Source organism: Pavona decussata, unplaced genomic scaffold (assembly GCF_977016875.1).
Source record: "Pavona decussata unplaced genomic scaffold, jaPavDecu1.1 SCAFFOLD_21, whole genome shotgun sequence".
NCBI lineage: Eukaryota > Metazoa > Cnidaria > Anthozoa > Scleractinia > Agariciidae > Pavona > Pavona decussata.
In genome coordinates this window covers 5983377-6006390 of record NW_028145444.1, presented here as the reverse complement: position 1 = coordinate 6006390, position 23014 = coordinate 5983377, and the positions used below count along the sequence as shown (strand labels likewise).

At 40.0% G+C, this 23014-nt stretch overlaps 3 protein-coding genes across 3 annotated transcripts; 1 reads left to right on the top strand and 2 right to left on the bottom strand.

Annotated features, from left to right (window-relative positions):
- Window positions 1–5568: 5568 nt before the first annotated feature.
- LOC146486455 (uncharacterized) lies at window positions 5569–8727 on the bottom strand. Its single transcript, XM_085100970.1, has 2 exons — window positions 8330–8727; window positions 5569–6951 (listed from the first exon to the last, which is right to left on the bottom strand). Exons 1-2 carry the CDS (start codon window positions 8547–8549, stop codon window positions 6506–6508), a joined length of 666 nt encoding a protein of 221 aa, XP_084957096.1. The 5' UTR covers window positions 8550–8727; the 3' UTR covers window positions 5569–6505.
- A 2390-nt stretch (window positions 8728–11117) lies between these two features.
- On the top strand, window positions 11118–19853 carry LOC146486454 (uncharacterized). Its single transcript, XM_085100768.1, has 9 exons — window positions 11118–11484; window positions 11604–11774; window positions 12524–12737; window positions 13428–13504; window positions 13871–14492; window positions 15213–15499; window positions 15887–17128; window positions 17780–18424; window positions 18665–19853. The coding sequence occupies exons 1-9, from the start codon at window positions 11400–11402 to the stop codon at window positions 19060–19062; spliced, it is 3741 nt and encodes a 1246-aa protein (XP_084956894.1). The 5' UTR covers window positions 11118–11399; the 3' UTR covers window positions 19063–19853.
- LOC146486453 (putative ATP-dependent DNA helicase Q1) lies at window positions 19819–22611 on the bottom strand. The gene is made up of 3 exons (XM_085097425.1): window positions 22270–22611; window positions 21833–22111; window positions 19819–21468 (listed from the first exon to the last, which is right to left on the bottom strand). Exons 1-3 carry the CDS (start codon window positions 22609–22611, stop codon window positions 19819–19821), a joined length of 2271 nt encoding a protein of 756 aa, XP_084953551.1.
- Window positions 22612–23014: the final 403 nt, after the last annotated feature.

The following is a 23014-nucleotide window of genomic DNA, read 5'->3' as shown; positions in this document are numbered from 1 at the left end:
TATTGTGCCAGTACATTATAAAGTAAAGTCGCACTCGGACCACTGGCCCACACGGCCAGACCCTAGCTCTGGTTTCCGTAGCAGGAATGAACAAGGAGCATCACTACTTCACCCTGGATGGGATGTTAGTCCATCGCAGGGTCCCCCTCCCAGCATGTTGTTAGGTTTTTACCTTACATTCGCTGGTACCATTTATACACCTGGGGCGGGTTGTTCGAAAGCCGATTAACGCTAATCTGCGATTTAAAATTAATGGAGGTTTTCATTTCGCTCTTTAAAAGTGATTTCAAAGCCTAATTTCAAGCTAAAGGCAAAGAAAAGCCTAAGTCAAAACTGACGGCCAAAACTCTTTAGGAAGAATCTTTATCGCTTAGTTATTAAACCCGAATCAAAGTTCACGTTAATCCAGGATTAGCTTAATCGGGCTTCGAACAACTGGGCCTTGGGTGGAGATAAACAATGTGGAGTAAAGTGTCTTGTCTAAGGAAACAACACAACAGCAGAGAGTGCCTGTAAACTGTACTTAACTGTAGACAGAATGTCGGGTTTGTTTTTCACAATCTTAATTTACACTTGGTTGTGCCATCTTATGTAATACTTTGCATATATTTATACAGGCGGGCGCCTTGGAGCAGTGTGAAAATGTCAGTGGTGGTGCTACTGAAGCAGCAGAGCGGGAGGTGGAGTACCATGATAATGATGTCTCTACTGAGGATGGTGTCTTTGCAGCAGAGGACTGTGTAGCAAGTCAACCTGCAAGGGTTGATAAAGGAACACAAACGCCTGTGGTGCCCACAGTCCCCATCAAGGATCAGTGCGAACGTAAAAGAAGGAAAATGAGAGCAGAAGCTATTGACACTTTCAAAGATACAACAATGAAATATGTCTGCTTTGTAAATGATAATGTGCCAGAGTTTGTCCGAGATACAGTCAACAGCAAAAAATGTGATTCAGCATTTGGACTTTCTGGAAAGTTTGGAGATGCTGCACTAAACCCCACTCTGAAAGCATTAACCAAAGAATACAAGGATTCTAGGTCAAAGGAAAAGTTAAGAGAAACAAGAAGAAGGTTGTCAAACTTGAAAGGAGAGATCTGCATTGGCAATACACTAAATGACTCCAGAATATCGATGACCGATGAGAAAAATGGAAATCAGTTTAAGAACCGAACTGGAGCTGCCAAATCCATTGACAGACTCACAACAGGGGCAGATGAAAGAAGACGGCTGTTGTCTATTGTTGTTTCAGATTATCCGTAATGCCTTTTACAGGAAATGTTTGGTTGTTCATCTAAGACAGTGACTGCTGCAAAAGTGCATCAAATCTTATTTGGCCATTGGGGGGCCCCTCCCTTTAAGTTCAAGTTCACCAGGCAGTGCGTCAGCCCTGAATTGTTGAAAGAACTTTCAGAGTTTTTTGAAAGAGACAGTGTGTCGAGAACATCATCGTGCGGGAGCGTGATCGTGGACAATGTGGAAACACCACTCAGATATTGGAAAGACAATGTCAAAGACCTTATCAACCAGTATCTTTGGGAATTTCCCAATGGGGTGAAACGTACATACAACTATACACACCTTCCTGCAAACTTCCGATACAACACCATGCTGGCAGGGCTGTGCAATCTTTGCGATGAGGTTGGGCACTTAAACTACGACAAATTCTCAGCCCTTCGCACAGATGTTGAAAAGGCTACATCTGTGCCAATAAAAGATGTGAAGTCCAAACTGGAGCACCATCAACGTTACATGAAGACGCAATTTAGTAAGCAAGCAGAGAGGCACTTCCCTTGCTTAGAACTTTGTATGGATCATGCATTTGGTTCATGTGCACAGTCTCACGACAAATCCTGTCCAGATGCCACTGCCATTTACGATGTCTTCAAGACTGTCAGTGGTGTGTTGTCTTGATCCGTCGCCAGTACAGACCAATTCACTAAAGATCTGGATGACATCATGAAAGTGCATGAACAATATGTGGCACATTTGTTGCGTACCAAGCACCAGGGAGGATATCACCAGTTTGTCTTGAACAATCTACAGCCTGGAGAGGCATTGGTCATAGTGGATTACAAGATGAAATTGGAGCTGGGTGTCCGTACACGGGAGATCCAACGCGATTGGTATGAGAAACGGGGCATTTCGTAACATAGCCTCCTTGTCATTGCGCAAGTTGAAGAAGACAAGAAGATTACAGAGGTCATTGACCTGTGGAGCGAAGATACTAAACAAGACGCCTGATTTAATCAGAGTGCAATGGATGTCGGCTTTCGGTGGATGGAGAACGAACTACCTAATTTCCGGGTGTATTTGTTCTCTGATAAGTATACTGTACATTTAAGCAATAGAAAAATGGTATTCTGTGTATAACCTTATGTAAACACGACAAGGAGTTCGGGAGAATTACAAAGTATAAAACTGAGCTGTGGCCAATGGTTTACATTGAGTACTTTTGAATTCTCTTAAAATCCCTCGTGTGTTTGCATCAGCCTCAGGTGTTGGCATCAGCTGTTTCCTATTTTTACGGCACACCCATGTGTGCATAAGCTTTCATAAAACAGCTATGCAACCAATGAGTGGACATATGATGGAACTGTTATAACGTGTATTATTATTTCAGCAGTCCTAAGTTAGTGCCTAAAATGTTAGATATTCACAAGTACTGTAGCGGGTAATTGATAAGTGAATGTAAAAGATGATAACAAAATATCTCCTCAGAAAGAAATGCAATGCTTTTGTCTTTTAAGTGTAAACAGGGTAAAAGTCTCATCTCTGAATTTTTGTGTGGAATAGTAAAGCTGGCTGCCAAACCTAGTTTATAATATTGACACTGTATGTGTGGTACCAGTAGGTTTTATATTATCCCCCCTGATACGACTATAGTATTGATTTTATCAAGTTGTTTTTACACAAAATAATGTCAAAAGTGTTGTTTATTCTCTTTCCCTAGACAATGGCCCTCACTACCACAACACTGCCTTCATTCTCCACCTCGCTGAAGTCAATGAAGTGTTCAATTTGAGGCTTGTTGAATACAACAACTTTGAGGCTGGCGAAGGCAAGTCAAAGCTGGATACGCATTTTGCGCACATTAGCCACAAGATCGTTCGCGGGGTCAGAGTCGGCAACAATTTGGAAACTGGAAGTCAACTCGGGGAGTTAAGGTTACCGTGTACCTTCAGGGGTGGCTCCAGTGTAACGGATGTAGCGCCTCTCGGTTACATCACAGATACCCAAAACCCTATATCAAATTAAAGTTTATAGAACTGGGTATTCAAATATTCCATTGCTTTTTCAAGAAAATAAATTCCTAAGGTTTCTGCAGTGTCGAAACTTGAAGGCACGGTTCGTCTTTTTAGATTTTCAACTCAACGCGATTTTTATATGTTATTTTTTTTCCTCACGGTCAGGATCCCAAAGGCTAAAACAGCGTGTCGCGGTTTTCCTTAATTCGATTGCGTTTAAAAGTTACAGAACATTTTTTTAAAACTGCAAGAAAAACATGCGGAGTGAACGCACAGAAATGGCTGTCAAGGAAAGAGTTTTAAGAATTGTCGAATTCCCCGACACGCTTTTGTTGATTATACATTTTTCTAGCATCTGGCCAAATTTTACAGAAATCGGCCAAATTGTTGTCGAGTTGTAACTCTTGAAAGTGTCTCCTCGAAGCAGAAATCAAAGTTCGAGAAAACAGCGCTTGAAGAAAATTCTCGCTACACAAACAGGTACCGCCCCCTAACGCCTTTGCGAAAAATTAGCCAATCATTCTGCAAGGCACTTTTTCTTCCGGTCACCTCCTGTGAAGATTTTCCCGCAATTTTGAACGTACTCGCATTACAGAGTAATCAATTCCTTCGCCATTTCGTTGGATATTTGCGGTGTTTATTTTACGATATTGTATTTTGTAATCATCATGGAAAAAACTAAACGAGGAAAGGCTTCATCACACAAAGCTGTTGGGCCCAAGCCAAAGCGACAAACGCGGGATAAAGCATCAGAAGAAAGAGCGGCGGAAACACTAGTACCGGTGAATCACCGTGACCGCATGGTTACGGCAATAGCAGAAATTAGGTATGCTTATTGCTTGTAAATGTGCTTTCCATTTTGTCACACGATTGTAACTCCTAAAGAAAAGTCCTTAAATATTACTGCTGCCTTAGTAACAGCACGCACAGGCAAAAATGCCAATGCTCTGGAATTCTCCTTGATGAATTCGATCTTGAATAGGTACGACGCAAATTTCTTCGCCGACATGCTTGAAAAGAGCACTGCAGACAGAAAAAAAAGGGGAAGCCGGCGAGGAAGAACCGCTACTAGCATTATTGTTCCTGGGCCCACGTGTTGATGGTAAGTAAAAGCAATTAATCCCTAAATCCCTCTCGTCTATATGTAGTGCTGACACCAATCGTTTCTGAACAATGGATACTTATACTCCAATTCTCCAGATTTAACTCCATGTCCGGATAGCAATTTGAAGTTATACAGTGACATAATATTATTTTCCGTTGCCGAGTATCTGCTAAATACTTCCTTCTTATGAAAATACGCACATATAAATAACCTCGTTTAGCCATGCGAAGCAATTATCAAAAATGACCGGAATTTCGGTAAGCGCATGTGAGAATTTAATATTAATGGAAAAACCCATCCTTAAATTTGTAGGCTTTTTTGTTTTCAGCGAAACGAAGTGGGTCCAGAGGATTGCGAGTATGCGTTTCCAGAACAAGTGTTGAACTACATCAGGGATCTTGTTTTTGGACAGGAAAGGGGAGGGGGGGGGGGGGGCATATTTTCGGGCATATACAGGCTATACATTGCAACCGAAGGGAAACGTGTAGGCGGTAAACATTGCAAAGTCAAGTATTTGAACATATGTATTTCAACTTTTATCTGCACAGGATGCATTTAAAGTTACCCTGCAAAATTTCTGTAGAGTTATGGAAATGAGACCACTTGAGGCCTGAACAAATTAGGCTCAAAATTAGCTATTTTGCAAGCTATTGGTCGCCAGGAGACTCTGGGGAATTCAAAGAAAGACAATTGGAGTGGTTGCCCCGTAACGGCTTGTATTGTTTTACCCCAGAAATCCACTTCCAGTTCCCTACAGTCTCTCCTGGCAACTAACGCTGTCCTAAAGACTATGGGTACCAGATTGGGACCCCTTTGTTAAAAAACATTTTTAGACATTTCAACTCATGCATATTGCACAGTCCCAGAAAATATTCATACCCACCCCCTCCCAACTCCACCCGGTTTAACTTCATACTTTGCTTCTAAAATTTTGGCTCCTTAGAGCCCCCTCCCCTTAGGGATTTCCAATGACCCTCTATGGGGTGGGTATGAATTTTTTCTGGGACTGCCTATTATGTACACGTGTCAGAAAATTTTTAATGAAACAAAAGTTCAATGTGTTATACAAAAAATAACTGAAACTACTAACTAGATTACCGATTATTTTCTCAACATGACTAAGTGAATTCCTGTGTACCCCCCCCCCCCCCCAAAAAAAAAAAAAATATCTACATACACCCTTTAAAAGCAGGGATGGAGACCACTGCCCAGATTTTTTTATCCTTGAAATTTAGAAACAATCAGGATGCAAGATGCATCTAAACCAAATAAATAAATAAAGGAGAACCTATAATGACTTTGCATATTTTTCACCTAGATGGAATTCCTTTAAAAAAAAACATTATCACTTTTTTAATCAAGAGTATTTTAATGGCAATGTCCCAAATTTACATTAGTCAATAACAATCCCAAGGATTCTGGTGGAAGTGACAATATAAAAGACATTTGGCCAAGTTTGATTATCATTGTGAAGAGAAATAATTTGACCGTAGCCTTGCAATTCTTAAGAGGACAAGGTCATAAAGAATAAATTTACATGTATATACAGTGCCTGTCAACGAAAGCATTTTCTGTTATTTAACATATTATCCCACAAGTGGGTGCTGACAATGTCTCGTCATAAATTATTAGTTATAACTTTACAGCATGGTGCATAGGAGTGTAAAAGGATTTTTTCCAACAATAAAATCCTTCGATGAATTTACCTCAGGAATAGCAATGATAGTTTCAGCCTTTGGAAAAAAATCTCAAATCTACATAGGGTAACAACAAACCTGGGCATGCCAACATGAAAAGGTTTGGAGATTTTCCAATTTTTACTTTAGACAAACAGGAAAACTGTTGTTATTAGGCCTTCCAATCTAGCACCAAATGCTTTAAATGCCACAGAATCTTTGACAGAGAGGTATTATAATAATTGTTTCACAGATCACTGAGGGTTCATGGTGCATAAAAAGATCCTGAACTGTACGTTGTGCCCTCTTTGTGGACAAAACCATCTTGCTTCTTTACCTTCTGCTTTTTCAGTTTCTTTCTCCTTGCTTTCACTTCTGCTTGATCCTTATAGTCACTACCACGCATGCGCTCATTATCAATTCTCTTCCAACCCTCCTACAGCTGGACATAACTTCCTGTAGGTAGCCTGGGCTCCTGCATTAAACGAAAGAATGCTGATGCATACAGCCAAGTAAGTCTCCTGTGGTGAGACATACCGTTCTTTGGGTGCTAAGCCCCATGTGACATGGTGTAGAAACTCGTTCACAACCAGCTAAAAATGACTCACTTCCAAGCTTAGTGAAAACTTCCTGGGCGACTTCACCCACTGCAGGTGGAAGAGGATCTTTAATTGGCTTGTGTTCGCGAGTGTTCCAAGCAATATCTTTCTGGAAGCTGCACCAAGAATCTCTACCAATGAGGCAGTCCTCGTGCTGGGGGTTCTCTGGGGTACTGGCATAATGCTTCAAAATCGCTCTTGTGGCTTTTGCCATCTCCTTTGCATTTCCTCTGTTATCCCGGAGGACTTTCCCATAAAAGCTTTGCATCGCATCAATTCTGCTGATTGTCAGTCTACCAGCGCCTTGGCCATCTGACAGTTTCTTTCCTGTGTTGAGATCAATACAACTTAATTTAGTTTAAAAACCTCTTGTTATAGAAATATTTTCTTTCTACTCTCACTTGTTTGCAAATCTCTATTAACAGCCCAGTGCATTCACTGTGTTTATACAATACATAGCAAGGTCATTCTACAAAATCTGTGATACTCATACTTTGCCTAAAGTTTCTGAGATCTTGGATATTCCAAGACCATGCATCACAACAGTTAAGCAAAGCAATAGTTATGTGAAGGTTAAGGCTATGTCATCACTTCTACAGATTGGATAACTCTATCCGGTGGATAAGTCGCTATCCAGTGGATAAAATGACTAGGTTGGAGTATATTTTATCCGCTGGATAGCAATTTATCTGCTGGGTAGTTATCCGCTCTTTGAACAACCGGGACCAGGTCAGAATTAAGCCTTTTTAAGACTTCGCCTATGAAAACATTACTATTTGCATTTTTTACTTATCCCTTTTTTTGTGTTGGTTTGTTTAGGTTAGATGGGGCTAGGTTAGTTCTTTTCTTCTGTTGTATAGGGCTATGATTAATTAGCATGATTCTCTCGAGAAGCATTTGTAATGAATGGAGTACTGTAATTTTGAATAAAGCTAACAATGATGACAACGATTCATGATGAATTTTTAAGGAACCATTATGCACCCTTTCTATGTAAGGTGAACTCAGAAAGTGATTAAATTTCAGTTCTGTCAGCTTGTAGCAGTTTTGGGAAACAAAGGGAATTATCAACACTACAAGGGTATTGACAATTGAGATCTACCGTGTAATTATACTATGCCCAAAAAGTCGCGACCATAATTGTTTTCTGGTTGCTCTTGAAAAGAAAATCAGCAAGGCCTACCAATATTACTTGATTGTTTTAAAAAACAATTACAGTCAAACCTCTTTATTACGGACACCAAGGGGCCAGGAATAAGTGTCCGTATTATAGAGGTGTCCGTTTTAGAGAGGTAGGCTTTATATGGATTTCAGTCTCTCAGGGACCAAGTGAACTGTCCGTAATAGAGAGGTGTCCGTATTATAGAGGTTTCCGTAAGGCGAGGTTCCACTGTATTCCACTTGCCCTTGTTGGATATTAGATGATTATAGCAAACTCGGCACTGTGCACCTCATTGGCTATCTATCATCTTATATCCAACGTGCACACGTGGTATAATAAATTGTTAAATATATGACTGGCTTTTTTATGACCTGCATGATTTCAAGTAGCTGCATGTCTGTTGCGCACAGGTGTGGGTGACACTAGGAGGTACATTTGTGCACCTGTTGGCAAACTAATAAGCATAAACTTCCAATTATACTGAAATGAGGTGGAAACAGGATGATAACAAATAGGTGAAAATTTATCATTGTTGTAGCTTACCACTATATTTATTTACAAGAGCTCTCAAGTTGGACCCCATCCTCTTTGTGACATGAGCAATGCACTCCTCTTTGTCTATGTATACTGCAGGTCCATAAGGAGCTGCATTCTTCACTATGGTGTAGCTTTCACTGTCGCCATCACCAACATATGGGATGCAACGGAGCTTGTGTTTCTCTTCTGACCACTGATAAATGCGCACAGCACCTTCTACTTCCATTGCCTACAAAGACATGTAATAACATGTGCACATAAATTATTTACTTAGTCCAAGGCCAAAAGAGCTAATGTTGGCCATGTCAGATTAAATTAGAATTTGTACGTTGGTTCTTCAAAAAAAAAAAAAACGTAAAGAGGCAGCTCAGAATAATCATATTTCAGATCAACAGTCATCTAAGGTTTTGATACGTTTAATCCGGAAATAACAATAATTACTGCTACAGCTGTATTTGAAAAACAGTACCTGGAAACCATTTGCCACTTGGGGGCTATTAAAAATTAATCCTTCTAAGGTAAGTGAATTCAAAACAGAAGTTGAAATAACAAGTCTGTGAATAATAATCCAGACCTTAGCTTCCACAGGCAATATGAAATACAGTCTGATGTGTGTACTACTTCAATGCAGCAGTGTTAAAACTCTACTCTACTGATTATGTTTTAGTTGGCTTTATATGGAAAAAAAAACAACAACATAATACCTGAATGCTAAGTCCACTGCCCTAGGATACCCCTCAATATCTCAAGTCACATTCTTACTAAACTCTTGAAACCCACACCGAAAATCAAGCCGAGAATCAATCAAATGCAAGCCTGGAATGTTCAACTCATAATAATAATAATAATAATAATAATAATAATAATAATAATAATAATAATAATCATAATCACAATCACAATCACAATCACAATCACAATCACAATCACAATCACAATCACAATCACTATCACAATCACAATCACAATCACAATCACAATAATAATAATAATAATAATAATAATAATAATAATAGTAATAACATATTTATGCAGGATGAGCATTTCAGTTATAAAAACTGCTATCAACATGGGTCCTGCGTTACAAAACAACAAAAACAAAAACAAAAAAACATAGATCTAAAAAGCTAAATTATAAGAAATCGAGAAACGAGAAATCATCCATATGAAAAGAGATAAAAGGGCTAAAACTAGAATTCACATACAATTATTAAAAATATGTGCCCCTCATGAGCAAAGGATAAACAAAAAATGAAACAATTCGTAAACTTACCCCTGAACTTCCTTCATGGTTCATGAAGCAGTTTTCATCGTGGCCTAGATACCATTCTGTAAACTGTCGCCTCGAAATTTCCCCGCGTTTCCTTTTTTCTTCCATTTTTGTGCATTGGTTGCATGCACTGCTCAGATACACAACATCCACAACTTTGCCCGATTCGACCAAGATTGCAGCCACAAGGCCATCGCGCCCTGTCCAGCCCCTGCTGCTCCACAAACCATCAAAACTTGCACCAGCATCCGCTAGTTTTTCTTTTAGTGCGTCATCCGAACAATCTTCGATGTCTCCCACATCCCTGAGAATTTTTTTCACTTCAAAGGCAGCATCACAGAGTTCTTCCTCAAGCATTGCTTCTGCGACTTTCAAGATCGCCTTTGTATGCTGAGACAAGGGCTTTTTCCCTACTGGATTTGGCAAGTTAACAATGCTGCAAAACTTTTGGGCTGCTGAATAGCCATGACCTATCGCTCTAAAGGCCAAAACGATGGCGCGATTCACATCGTAAAATCGCGAATTCTTCGGTGATGTGTGAAAACGCATTGGATGCTTGTGCGGTTTACAGTCAGCATGTTTACATCGAAGAACCCAAACCTGCCCTTGCCCACTCCTTGTTTCCTTCTCCTCCAAAAGCTCTAATTCACTAGTTTTGCAGTCTCTGCAAATGGCAGATTCCTTCAAGGCATCCTGGAGAAGCTCAGCATCGAGAAAGTTGAGCGTCTCTAGCAAAGATTCGTCACCTACGGTGTCATCATCTTCTTCTCAGTCATCTGATGAATCACTGTCACCGGTACTAGTGTTGTCAAGATCGGTCCAAATCTTGACCGAGCCTCTTTCTTCGATCCCAAGAAGCGTCTGCCTACTGGCTCCACAACTGTCCTGTTTTTCAGGAGTATCCGAGGACCACTCCTGATAGTAGGAACCTTTGTTGGACTCTGAAAGACCTCGTCTCACTTCTTCATCTATGCATTCTTTTCCTTTACTTTTTCTCTTTTTCCGTCCGTTTTTTGGAACTTGTCCACGGACACTTCCATGGCTTGTGGGATTCCATGCCTCAGCAGCATTATTGAATGATTTTCAGTACAACAACGGATGGATCTGAGGAAGACTTTCTATAAGTACAACCACTCAGCTAATGGCGGCTACAGTGTAAACAAAACTTCGCACGATAATCGCACAGGGCGGTTACATTGGCAGCAACGTGCTGTCAATCAAAGTGGAGTTTAACTTCCGGTGGAAATCGCTTTCATCCCAATTTCTGGGCAAATATTCACTCTTTTTCAAAAAGTTTTCTTTTTATTCGAAAGATCTTATTGGAAAGTTTATTTCCATAAAAAAAAACGAAAATCCAAAATTTTTTTCCCTGAACGTACACGGTAACTTTAATTGGGGTATGTACACACATATTAAAGTTGTATTCTTTGGTCTGTAAAAAACATTCTCCATTGAAGAATTCTTCAAGCAAGTGGTTCTATGCATTTGTTAAGTGTTATATCTTACTGCTATTGCTGACTCGTCCCCAGTCGTCTCTCTTGTTGGGAAACGGAGAGCGCGAAGAGTGATGGGAGGGAAGAAAGCGAAGCGCAAGGGGTGATGGGAAGGAGGAAAGGGAAAGAGAGAAACGACTGGTAGATCTTGAGTCGAAAAGCTGCGAGAAGAGTCGAAAAGTTGTGCGAAGGCGTTTCAGCGATTCCTTTCGCCTTAGATGCGTTCAATAACGATTCACTGGCCAAGTTGACGTGTTTTTGTGATCTGTGTCGCAACTAGAAGTATTTTGGCGAAACTTTTTTAAAATCCAAGATGGCGTCCGGAGGCCAGGAAGATTGCACGTTGCAAGACACATTGCAAGAACTGAATGACTCCATAGACGAGCTTAGTATTTGTGGTATGTATATAAAAATAATACATATGGTAATACATTTCATATTAAGGCTTATACACAGTTGCTTGTTGCAGATTTTAAAGCCTAGTTGAAAGGCAAAGGTGTGATTTCTTTCCGTATAGATGATGAACCTCGTGTGCCATCATCAAGCACGCCTGTGAAAGCGAGGAGAAGGCTGGCATGCCATTTTGATCGTTCACAAAACGGCAGCGACAAAGATGACAGTAGAAGGGGCACAAAGCATGGTTCGAAACAGAACCCAAGTCAGCCCAAGTCAAAACGCTTTCTTGTTGGTAACCCAAGTACTAGTATTTCCTACTTAATTTCCTTTGCTGTCCTTTGTCTTTGTATTCGATCTATTCGATATCCTTTGTGTTTCGTTATGTTTAATGGGTATCCGGTCAACTCGCCTACGTGCAAACTCGCCTACAACCTGTCAGCTCGCCTACGTAGGCGACTTCTCTTCCTGACATAGGCGAGTTCACTCAAGTAATGTATGCCTTTTAAATAACTTTATGTTCTATCTAACTCGTTCTTTAATCCATAAACCTAAACAAGCGTGCTATGTTCTAAATTCGCCTACGTAGGCGAGTTAACCAGTAGGCGTAGGTGAGTTGGCATAGGCGAGTTTGCACGTAGGCGAGTTGACCAGTATTCGTTTAATGTATGATAACTGAAAATAGAGACTGGGGAAGGAATAACTTTTTTATGGTTTGAAATTTTACAGCCCAGGGCCCAGTTGCTTGAAGCATGGTTAGCGCTAACCCGGGTTAATTACCATAACAACCTATAGGTTTTAATACCTCTTAACTAATGGTTAGCGCTAACCATGCTTCGAGCAACTCAGCCCAGTTAATTTGTATTATTCTTAGTTCACAGAACCTGAGACATTGAAAATATAACTGGTGTGAAATTTAAATGTGACAGAAATAACAATGAATAATATTCAGACAATACTCGTACCATGGATTATTTGTCTTATTTGCCTTATCAGAACTCAGTGTAAATAAGTGACCAGGCTAATCTTGCTCCAATGTTTCAGGTGGTAAACCATCTGGCAAAGAAGTAAAACAAAGAAGCTCCAAACTAGAGTGCTATTTAACTACTGGATTTGTGGAGGAGCAAGGATGTGAAGTCAGTCGGGAAATTGTGTTGGCCTATGTTGCCCTTGATGAAGCATCAGCACCATTAGTTACACGCACCCTGAAACGTGTATTTCCTACAGTATCAACCAGGCGTAGGAGAGAAGATGGAACGTATCCTTGTCATTTGCATAATTACTCACAAAAATCTGAGGTTCCAATTGGCCAGAAAGCATTTCCATTGGGATTTCTTTACAAAGATGGGCGATTGTTTAACATAGTTCCGAAAATTGCTAACAAAGGAAGTTTTTGTCTCGATGTATTGTCTCTTCATCTTTTGAAATTATTTTGTGGGCGGATAAAGTTACAAAGGTTTCAAATGAGCTTTTCTCATTTCACAGTGTTGGTTAATTCTGTCTTAAGTATTCTAAAATGATGCTAACGGTTACAACTGATGAATTGGTGACAATTTGTGTCATAGTCTATAGTATGTAAGTGTCAACTGGAGTACAAAACTACACGACCACTCTCCTGCTGGAACATGGCGTGTAGGCTGACTCGTCCTCAGTCGTCTCTCTTAAAAGAAAGTGTGGTCAGGGCAGCACAAAAAGTGATGCTTCCAATCACTCCTCTTCTCACTGAGAGAGACAACTGGGGTCAGCCTGTGCAGAGTGGAGTGTGAATGAAATGACACCTACATTAATTATATTTTCTGATTTTGCCCAGAGCTGTGGCCTTGTTGTTTTTGTTATAAACCTCTTACATGCAGTGCTACTTAATTTTCTTTCCAGCTTATTGAATATTTGTAATTGATATTAATGCAAGTTGTGGTAAATTGTTATGATGCCTTAACTGCATTTGTAGAACCTTTTACGTCAATCTAAAAGCCAAGTCTCATTTTATATCTTGCACTAATGCTGAGTGTACAACTGGATTGCCAGGTACTGTATAACATTTATTGACGAATTTTTGTACCAAACAATGAACAATGGGTGATGTAAACACATATTAAAGTTTATTGTTTGGTGCCATTGATTTAATCCTATCATTGTTTAAAAAGATATTCCTGATACTTTCTAAATTTTGACTCTATTTTCCTTCATAACCCAAGTACATGTAAATGCAAATGTGACATTGCTGTTACAGGTGATCTGAACTGGGTCATGCAAAACAGGAACTCTTTATCATGGGTACAAAACTTCTTGCAGCACATGATGTGTTTATGTATTGAAACTTTGGTGTTGTAGCTAAAAAATTTCAGTTTTTATTTTTAAATATACATTTATCTTTGGAATTCTTTCTCACAGCTGAGATGGTCAATATCCAGCGGAGACTTCAAGCAACTGAAGAAGTCATGACACAAATCTGGCAGCAGTTATCCATTGCCACTCAGGGTATGCTACAAGTTCAAGTGCTCCTGGCAGAATTTACTCGAGAGGCACAAGAAAGAGACCGTCTTATGAAGACACTGCTGACTGCTTTCGAGGCAGAACTGGCCCAAGCAAAGGATGTTGAAAATGCAAAGTTGACCATACAGCAAACAGAACGAATTGCCCAAGAAATTAAAATCCTGGAAGGCATTTGCAACATTGGTATTAGAAGCTTACAATATTCAGATGTGGATGAACTCATCACATCAATGTTTAAAGAATTTGTTGATGCTGTCAAGGAAAGATGCCCCTTGCTGAGGAATATCGTGGAGACTTTGGTTGTTAGCAACCCTACTGGTGAAAGAAATGTTAAAAAAACAAATGAACAGAAAGTGCTCCGTGGACACCATGCCTTGGCTCTCTTGTTGAATGTCAGAAATTCAAAATGTCGCAACGACTTCCCACTTCTATTTGGCCTACTCTGCATGTCATATGGGGCAGGGAAACAGTTCATCAACATGCTCCAGTCAATTGGGTTGTCTCTTCATTATGATTCCATGTGAGTTACCTTTTTATTTAGAAATAATTATTCACTATTAAGTGTGTCTATGTAAGTAAAAACCCCTTCCCTCTGTAACAAGTATTGAATATGTTGTGGTTCAATTTTATCCCTGGTTTAATTTTTATTTCCCATTGTTTTAAACTCATTATCATACATTACCATACCTCAAAACAAAGGGAAATAAAATTTAAACCAAGGATAAAATTGAACCACAAAAAATATATAAGTACTGGGACAACACGTATGGTATCACTCAATCATTATGTAAGAACATGTCCAATACCTGAGGTTAGATAGAAATGATTATTTAATATGAAACATGACTGGAGAGACCCTGGTCTTGGCGAGTAACAATGCAAACAAATGGTGGCTGTAAAAGTTTGGCTGTAAAATGACTATTTTGTTAGGAGGCACAGGTGTTAGTGAATAAAGAGCTGATGGTTCTCATCATACCTTGTTTGTTTGATCCAACAAAAATGATAACTGGAGATGAGTCAGGATTATTACTTACACTATATTTGAATCAGCACATGTGGTTCGAAATTTTACAAACCAGATTAATTTTATTTCCCTTTGTTCCAGGTTATGGTAATTAACATGGGAAAATTAAAATTGATTTGAAACCGGCTTGAAAAATTCTATTAAATCACAACACATACACTGCCCACAGTTTCTTACTTAACTATGACCTAATAAATGTTAACCCTTTTTTTGCAGAAAAAATTACTTGAAAAAACGACTGGAAAATTACACAGAAATCTTGGCGAAACATGCTCCAAATGAAATTCCAGTTATGCTGCTGATGGACAACATCAACATGTACAGAGGTACAGCACGCCATCAGAGACTATTCAGGTCTACAGCACCAAAGATGTGGAACTTCACTATCCGTGGTGCCATCATTCCCAATTGCGATGCATTTGAGGATTTGCTAGTTGATAAAGAAGCCTCGCAAGAACCGCAGAGACCAGTTTCACTGTTAACTGCTGATGATCTCCTCATTGGTACGTTGAAATAAAGTGTTAAATTCTGACTTTTTTGTGAACCTGAGGGATTTTTCCATGGCTCTTCTCCCTTTATTAACCTCAAATTTCTAATTTCAATATATTATTTATTTATTTATTTATTTATTTCAGAAATTTGTCAATTAATTTAATATAAGTACATGACGTACAATAATTGTGTATCATCCAAGGGTGTGCCATCAAAACAATCACAGAGAGACTCTTTATTAAGAAATGTGGGGTTTCTAGAAGTCTGCAGTCCTGGTCACTGCTAGAGCACAGCCCTAGCAATTACATGTATTATTATACTTTCTGTGGCAATTTTTTAAATGAACATGGCAAATTTGTACATTTGCATTGATTAAAGGCAGTTTCTGTTGTTTTTAGATTCAAATCCTGTCCAGCTGGAAGTGTTTGAAAAGGCTAAAGATCAATACTTCACAAAGCTGCTTGATGTTGGTCTTAATTCAGTCCCTTTGTCAGAGAAACCCATTGCTGCCATGAGTGAACACGAGTTCAAAACCTGGTTGAAGAAACAGGACCTCAGCAAAAGCAACTTGAAGAAATACAAGCTTAAACAACCAGTGCCCAAAAAGAACAACCAAGGACAAAGTAAAACGATCACCCTGCCTCTTTCCATTGAAAACAATGCCACCATAACTGGAACAGCTGCAGTACTTGAACATTTTGGTAAAGAATTTGGCATGCCGTGCAATCATTCGAAAGTGGTTTTGCCATATGACGAGAATCTGAAGACCTTCAACATCGAAGCTGCGAGGAAGCATCACGAGTTTCTTTACTTGCTTCAAGAACATAAAAATCAAATGGTTCAGCTTGAAGAACAATTGGCACGTGTTGAAAAACAAATCCCTGATGTTGACAGAGGAATTTTGGAAGAAGACGGTGACAGAGAAGCTGAAGATGAGTCAAACAACATGGCTAATGCAAGCACATTCCAGAAAATTGATGGGAAATTTAAGAAAGTTTTTACAAAACTAACAGACAAAATGTGGCAAGCAAACCAATCAGTTGATGCAGCAGCTGCTGTTGAATTTAAGCAATATCTGCGCAACAACCGTGAACAGTGGGAGAATGCCACAGATCATCATGGATGCACTGTACTGCACCATGCTGTTCAGAATGGAAATGTGCCATTAGTACAGACCCTGATAAATGCTGGGATTAATCCCAATGTAAAGGAGAGGTGCGGAGCAACTCCACTGACATTAGCCGTTTTAAAGGGAGATGAACAAATGGTGAAAATTCTACTGGAGAATTTTGCAATTTGCAACAACGAGTTTTTCTCGTCAGTACCAGGACCGAAACAAATTGCAGACAAATTGGGACTGGCTAATATCAGCCAATTACTCAAAAACAGTTTGGCTCAAGAGGATGAAGAGGATTTGAAAGTTTGGGAGGCAACAGAACTTGCCACAACTGATCCCCCTGTTGCTGATCATTTTCCTGGACCAGACGATGAAGACAAAGTGTACAGCAGAGGCTCAAAGAGTTGCAAAACACTTCTTGTTGGTGACCAGGGCACCAACAAGATCACCAGAAGCGTGAAAGAAAAGTCCTTGTCAGCATATGGATGGGCAGCAGAGGTTCCTGGAGATTTACATGCTAGAGGTAAGACACATGCAAACTATCAAACAACTAACCTGACTCATTCTCGGGAATTGAGTCTGTGTTGGTTTTCTGGTGTATGCCTTTAAGCTAGATTCACAAGAGTACAGACAGCCTGGACTCTATAATCCCTTTTTCCAATTCTCGATTACAATCATAATACACAAACCATTTATCCATAAAAACCTGACTCGGCCCCAGTCGTCTCTCTTTTCTCGCATGACGTATCACGCTTTCTTCCTTCCCATCACCCTTCGCGCTTTGCATTTCCCAACAAGAGAGATGACTTAGGAAGGGTCAGTATAAAAATGGTTTCTGTAGGTTGGCTACAGTTGTATGATGATTGACATTTATTCCACAAGTGAAAGCTGGGTATTTAGCGAAGACAGTAATTCCTTCAGGCGGCTTGTATATTGACAATACCCGCGATGTGGTGGTCCAAAAAATGTGAAGCTTTAAGGGCAAATGTCAAATCGTAAGGACCATCAGTCTCAGCCAAGGGCATTATCCACTGATATAGCAAGCCAGAAAGGATTAATTTTCATACTGTGCATTGCTAATCCAAAATATCAAATTGAAATGGTAAAGAATAGGAGACTTGTCCAGCTGCAAGAACCATTCAAATTTAAGACGTTTTCCTCTTTTATTTCTAAGGTTACCTTTATGAGGTGTGCAAGAAAACTATGGGGCCTGGGGGATTCATGTGTGTCGCACAGACTGTGATGAAGCGAGACAAGGTAACAGATGATGCATTTGGAGACAAGAAATTTCAGCACCAGAACCTCAACAGAATAGACGAAGCAGTACGGGATGTGGCAATGGCCTATGGACTGGCTGCAGTGCAGACCTTTAAAGAGAGTGAATTGTTTCCATCCGAGGCCTCACTTGCTGCTCATGACAAAACTAATGAAAACCATCATGAACTGTTGTTGAGTTCTTTCAAGGAATGGTTAGAATCTGAGAGCAGAAAAGTCCAGTTCCGTTACCATAGCCAGCTATTTACCCTCTTTGGTCCCTTAAGAGAATTGTACCTGTCCAGTGTGAAGTTTGGCGATGGTGTTGGTCGTGAAGCTGTTTGGATGGTAATGCTACCACTGTTTGCTCAGCTGCAGAAACGCAATTATTGGACAGAAGCTTTTGTCCATGTTGTAAATTTTATCGCAGCCTGGCCTAGTGTGACCCGGAAGGTGTTGCAGCACAACTGTTCTGTTAATGTGAAAGGGAAGGACGGTCACAACATTGCACTTGATGAATGGGTGGAGGCGTACTTGGTGCAACCACTGAAGAATTATGCATCAGGTAAGTTACACATTCTTATTTTTAATTGGCCCTGAAGACTGGTCTCCTATTGAAGTCTTTGTCACAAGATGCAGGTGACATGAATATCATCTTGAAGCAGGAGCTTTGTGATCACATGGAAAATTAGACAGAGCCAGATTCCTCACCCTCTTTTCCAAAAAATAATAATGCTCTCTTATGCCCCCCCCCCCCCCCCCCCAGAGAAGAATAGATTCAACTTTTCCTTCATGTTATTGTTAGGACATTCAAGTGTGGAAGTTCTCAAGCTACTTGCAGTCAACTTGGATTGCCTTGGAGCAGTACGAAATGCATTTGGAGGGCACGAGGCTTTCAATGTTCATCCCACTACTCACCACAGTGAGCAAGACCCTTTTCCAGATCAACTGCAGGGAATGTGGTTCTGCCTCAAACAGAAGTTCTTAGATCCTCCTGGAGATCAAGACTTCATTCCAAAGCTCTCAAACAAGGGTGAAGAAAATGGCAAGGTTTCCAACACACTGGTAGACGTGTACAAGAAGGGCAAAAGCAAAGTGACTGAAAACTTTGGGCGCAAGTTGTATAGCACTTTTCATGTTCTCCCAGAGGGTGAAAACCCAAGCAACCATGAACTGGATGAGGATGTGGAAGAAGGGGTGTGAGAAATTAGTGTGGTAATCCTGCGGGATGAGAGGTCTCAAGGTCTCAAGGTCGAGTCAGTGAGAATGAAGTAAGGCTCTGGTTTCTCTGCGGAGAGAGCTCATATCTCGACCACAGTGGTCAATTGCAAGGACACCCCTGGCAGTTTTTAAATCCGCCTGGAAAATCATATTTCCAGCTGGTCTCAAGCCCAGATACATAGAATGACCATTCCTCTCAAGAAATGTACACACAGCAACAACATTAACATTTGGTAAATTAGCATAACAAGCGTTCTTTGGACGGGGTACGTTACTAAAAATCAAATATTTTCGCATTAGAAGTGATGGGAGGAAACTGTACACACTCACTTGAGTCAAAGCCTGTGAAGCAAGTATATTGTATCTAGTTAATTCACACATTCAATGGGCCATTTCCGAGTTGCTTTGAACCTCATTATTAAAGCGAGGCTTCGTGCATAGTTTTTGTTAAGAAAATTAGTATTGTTTGCATATGAATGAAAACTAATTTTCTTAACAAAAACTATGCACGAAGCCTCACTTTAATAATGAGTTTCAAAACAACTCGGAAATGGCCTATTATGCCAGCTGGCACAAAAGGTGCCTACTTGCTAATGAAATAAATATGTACATTTTAACGTGGCTCTCAGGCTTTAACAAAAACAACAAACGAAATTAGAATACAAATTACAATGTATCTTATGTCATTATCATTTTTCGCTAAGCCTCAAGACAAAATTTCACTATTAAAACACGTAATTATTTATAGAAAGAAAACCTGATTTCTTTGCTGATGAGTTTGTTAGCATTGGTTCCTTTCACAAGATAAGGCGTGGTACTGTTCTCATTTACAGGGCGCAGCTGTTCATGTAAAATACTTTCAGTGATTAAGTATTGTATGAATTTCAGTAATTCCTTCTCGCTAAATTTAGTTTTTCCCTCCCCATACTCTCTTACATTTTGAAATCCCTTACTAGTTACAGTGTTTGCCTTTGACCCTCGAAGGGTTAGCACCAAAAACTTTGTTGTGACTTTCTCATGAAGTTGCTGCATTGATTCAAGGCAATTTATAACCTCAATTGCATCTTCACTGTGGTCCACAGAGGCAAAATGTTTGTTTGCAGAACAGACATCGCATGACTTGTTGCATGGGTTGCCAGAGATATCACTACCATCAAAGTAGGTCACTATTTGTTGCCTTCTGCAAACAGGGGTTATACAGTATTTAACCACATCATTAAGCCCATCTAGACAAATGATTTTGCGGTCACTGTTGGGAAGAGACGAAATGTTCCTCAAATGTTTTGTTCTGTCCTCAAACCGAAAAAGGATGTACGAATGTGCATCATTGCCATCCCGACCAGCCCTTCCAGATTCCTGTACATAACTCTCCAAATCCTTTGGCACACTGTGGTGGATAACAAATCGAACATTTGGCTTGTCGATACCCATGCCAAATGCCACTGTAGCACACATGACATGGGCAGTTCCCGATTTCCATCTTTCAACAGTTTGTTGTTTGGTAATGACATCCATGCCAGCATGAAAGAAGACAGCATTGATTCCCACTGTTTGAAGACAGTAGGCAACATCCACAGTCTCGCTCCTTTCAGCACAGTAGACAATACCACACTGCTCTGGATATTCTTTCTTTATGAGTTCAACAAGTGCAACTTTCCCATCTGACTTTTTGTTCAATACATGATACAATATATTTGCACGATTTGCAGACTGGCGAATCACCTTGGTTTCTGTTGACAATCTCAAATTGCGTAAAATGACATCCTCTGTCCGTCTCGTTGCTGTGCCAGTCATTGCCAAAATAGGACGACCAAAAGTTCCAAGTTTCCATAACTCTGCATAGGCGGGACGGAAATGAAAACCCCATGTGTCGATACAATGGGCTTCATCAATAACTAAAAAATTAAGAAGATTGTTTGCAGACAATTTTTGCACTAATTCAAACACAGTTGGTGACAAGACAGTTTCTGGAGTTAGAAACAAGAAAGTGTACTCTGGTGGGGTCAAATTAAGTTTGTGCATGATATTCTCTTTCTCAGTAGGATCCATGTCAGACATAAAATAGCAGACATTGAGTCCTTGCGACCGCATCCGCTCGACCTGATCAAGCAACAGTGCCAACAGGGGAAAAATTACAACAGTTATTTTCTGTTTCATCAGGGCAGGAATGGCATAACAAATGGTTTTCCCACCACCTGTTGGCATGATCAGCACAGTATTTTTGTCATTTAAAATACTTTCTATTGCCTCTTGCTGACTTGCTCTGAATTGTTGTAAATGAAATACTCCTCTTAGTATGTGTAGTGCCTTATTTCCAGAGAGTTCAATGTCGATTCCTGGAATATCAACTGGCATGGTACAGTCCTGTAGTGAATCCACTGTAAGGTCCTGCAGGAAAGCAACCCTTATTAATGATAAGATAAATTTACATGATAAGATAAATTTACATAAGATACATTTACATGGAGAAATCCAAATGGTCCAGGTGTTTTCACGGGACATTTCTGGAACCATTCTTGGGTATATCTAAAACTAAATATCAGGTCCATCTTTTGATCTTATTGGATCGGTTCCAGAAATGTGCAAACAACAGGCCTATCTGCGGGACTTTTTTCCCCTGGCTGCAGTTAATTGGTCTAAACAAGTCAAACGTTGTGCCTTTTTTGCAAAAGACTGACATCTATTTTGGTCTGAGATGACAACTGTTTTAGTAAATAAATATTTCAAGTATCACTGAAACAGAATCGCCTACCCGTTTGATAAGAATAGCCTCTGGCACCACTATTGTTATTAACTTGCCACTGCCACTGACAGATCGTTTGGAGAACCAGACATTAAAGTGGACGGCCAGCCCTGGCTTGTTGACCTCGATTACTTCTGGCGCACCATTGCCATATGCGTTCAGTCGACCGAAATGCATTAACATGATGCCTGCTAGCTTGGCACATTCTCTTGGAGATTTGGCCACCAGTTCAAGGACTCGGCAACCTTCATATGCAGTCGCAACAGTAAAACGTTCGTAACAACTTCCCTATTTGAAGGAAAAAAAAGAAATAGGGGTATAGTTTTGAACAAAAATCTGCGACGTGGGAAAATTATAAACAAAAACTAGTTCCACCATGAATATTCATTGCCAACTAGACCGTAAAATACATACATACATACAAGAGAAGTAATATAAAAACAAACCTGAAGTAGGCATTCTGCGGAAAGCCAATCCAAGTGTCGCTTAGTTTCTTCACCATGAAACAACTTAAACATCCGCCACGCTTCTCGATTATATTTTTCTTCGTCGAAGGAAACGGCCGCGTGTTTCACTCTAAAATGTTGTGCGAGCCCTATCTCTTGGAAAAACACTTTACCGGCCTCATTTCTGCAAGATATATGAGGGCAGGGTAACTTCCGATCCAAATAAGCATGATGGAAGGGTCTATTTTCAAAATTAGAAATTCCCCCTCCGTCCGCCATTATTCTGTCCGCCATCTTGAAAACAGGTTCTGCCAGTCGTCTCTCTCCTTTCCGCCTTCCCATCACCCTTTACGCTCCCCGTCACGCGTGACAAGAGAGACGACTGGGGACGAGTCAGCTGCTATTGAGCAAACTTTAGGCATGGTTCACACTAGAGACACTTAGCAACATATGGATAAGCAGTAACATGTGGATCATTTGTTCCTTTGTTAGGAATGAAAGCATCTAATGAAAAGCACATTACTGCGTCTGCATATGTTGCCACTTTTACTTATGTTGCAACTAGAAACAATGATTTATCAATTGTATTTTACAAATTTTCAAGGGGCACTATCACGCTACTTTATCACTGTCAAATGCAGCAAGTTTTACTTCATATCAATGGAAACCAACAAAGAGTGGTCTGGTTTTGTTAACACAGACTATTCACTGCACTGATTGTAACTTGAAAGCATTGGCCATTTTT

Excerpts from the sequence above, each read along its gene's own strand:
- LOC146486455 (XM_085100970.1), bottom strand. The coding sequence starts at position 8,549 with ATGGAAGTAGAAGGTGCTGTGCGCATTTATCAGTGGTCAGAAGAGAAA. Across the intron at positions 6,952-8,329 it reads TCTTGTAAATAAATATAGTG|GAAAGAAACTGTCAGATGGC; the intron begins GTAAGCTACAAC and ends ATCTCAACACAG.
- LOC146486454 (XM_085100768.1), top strand. The coding sequence starts at position 11,400 with ATGGCGTCCGGAGGCCAGGAAGATTGCACGTTGCAAGACACATTGCAA. Across the intron at positions 11,775-12,523 it reads GTCAAAACGCTTTCTTGTTG|GTGGTAAACCATCTGGCAAA; the intron begins GTAACCCAAGTA and ends CCAATGTTTCAG. Across the intron at positions 15,500-15,886 it reads TGCTGATGATCTCCTCATTG|ATTCAAATCCTGTCCAGCTG; the intron begins GTACGTTGAAAT and ends TGTTGTTTTTAG.
- LOC146486453 (XM_085097425.1), bottom strand. The coding sequence starts at position 22,611 with ATGGGAAGGCGGAAAGGAGAGAGACGACTGGCAGAACCTGTTTTCAAG. Across the intron at positions 22,112-22,269 it reads CCGCAGAATGCCTACTTCAG|GGAAGTTGTTACGAACGTTT; the intron begins GTTTGTTTTTAT and ends TCCTTCAAATAG. Across the intron at positions 21,469-21,832 it reads AGGCTATTCTTATCAAACGG|GACCTTACAGTGGATTCACT; the intron begins GTAGGCGATTCT and ends GCTTTCCTGCAG.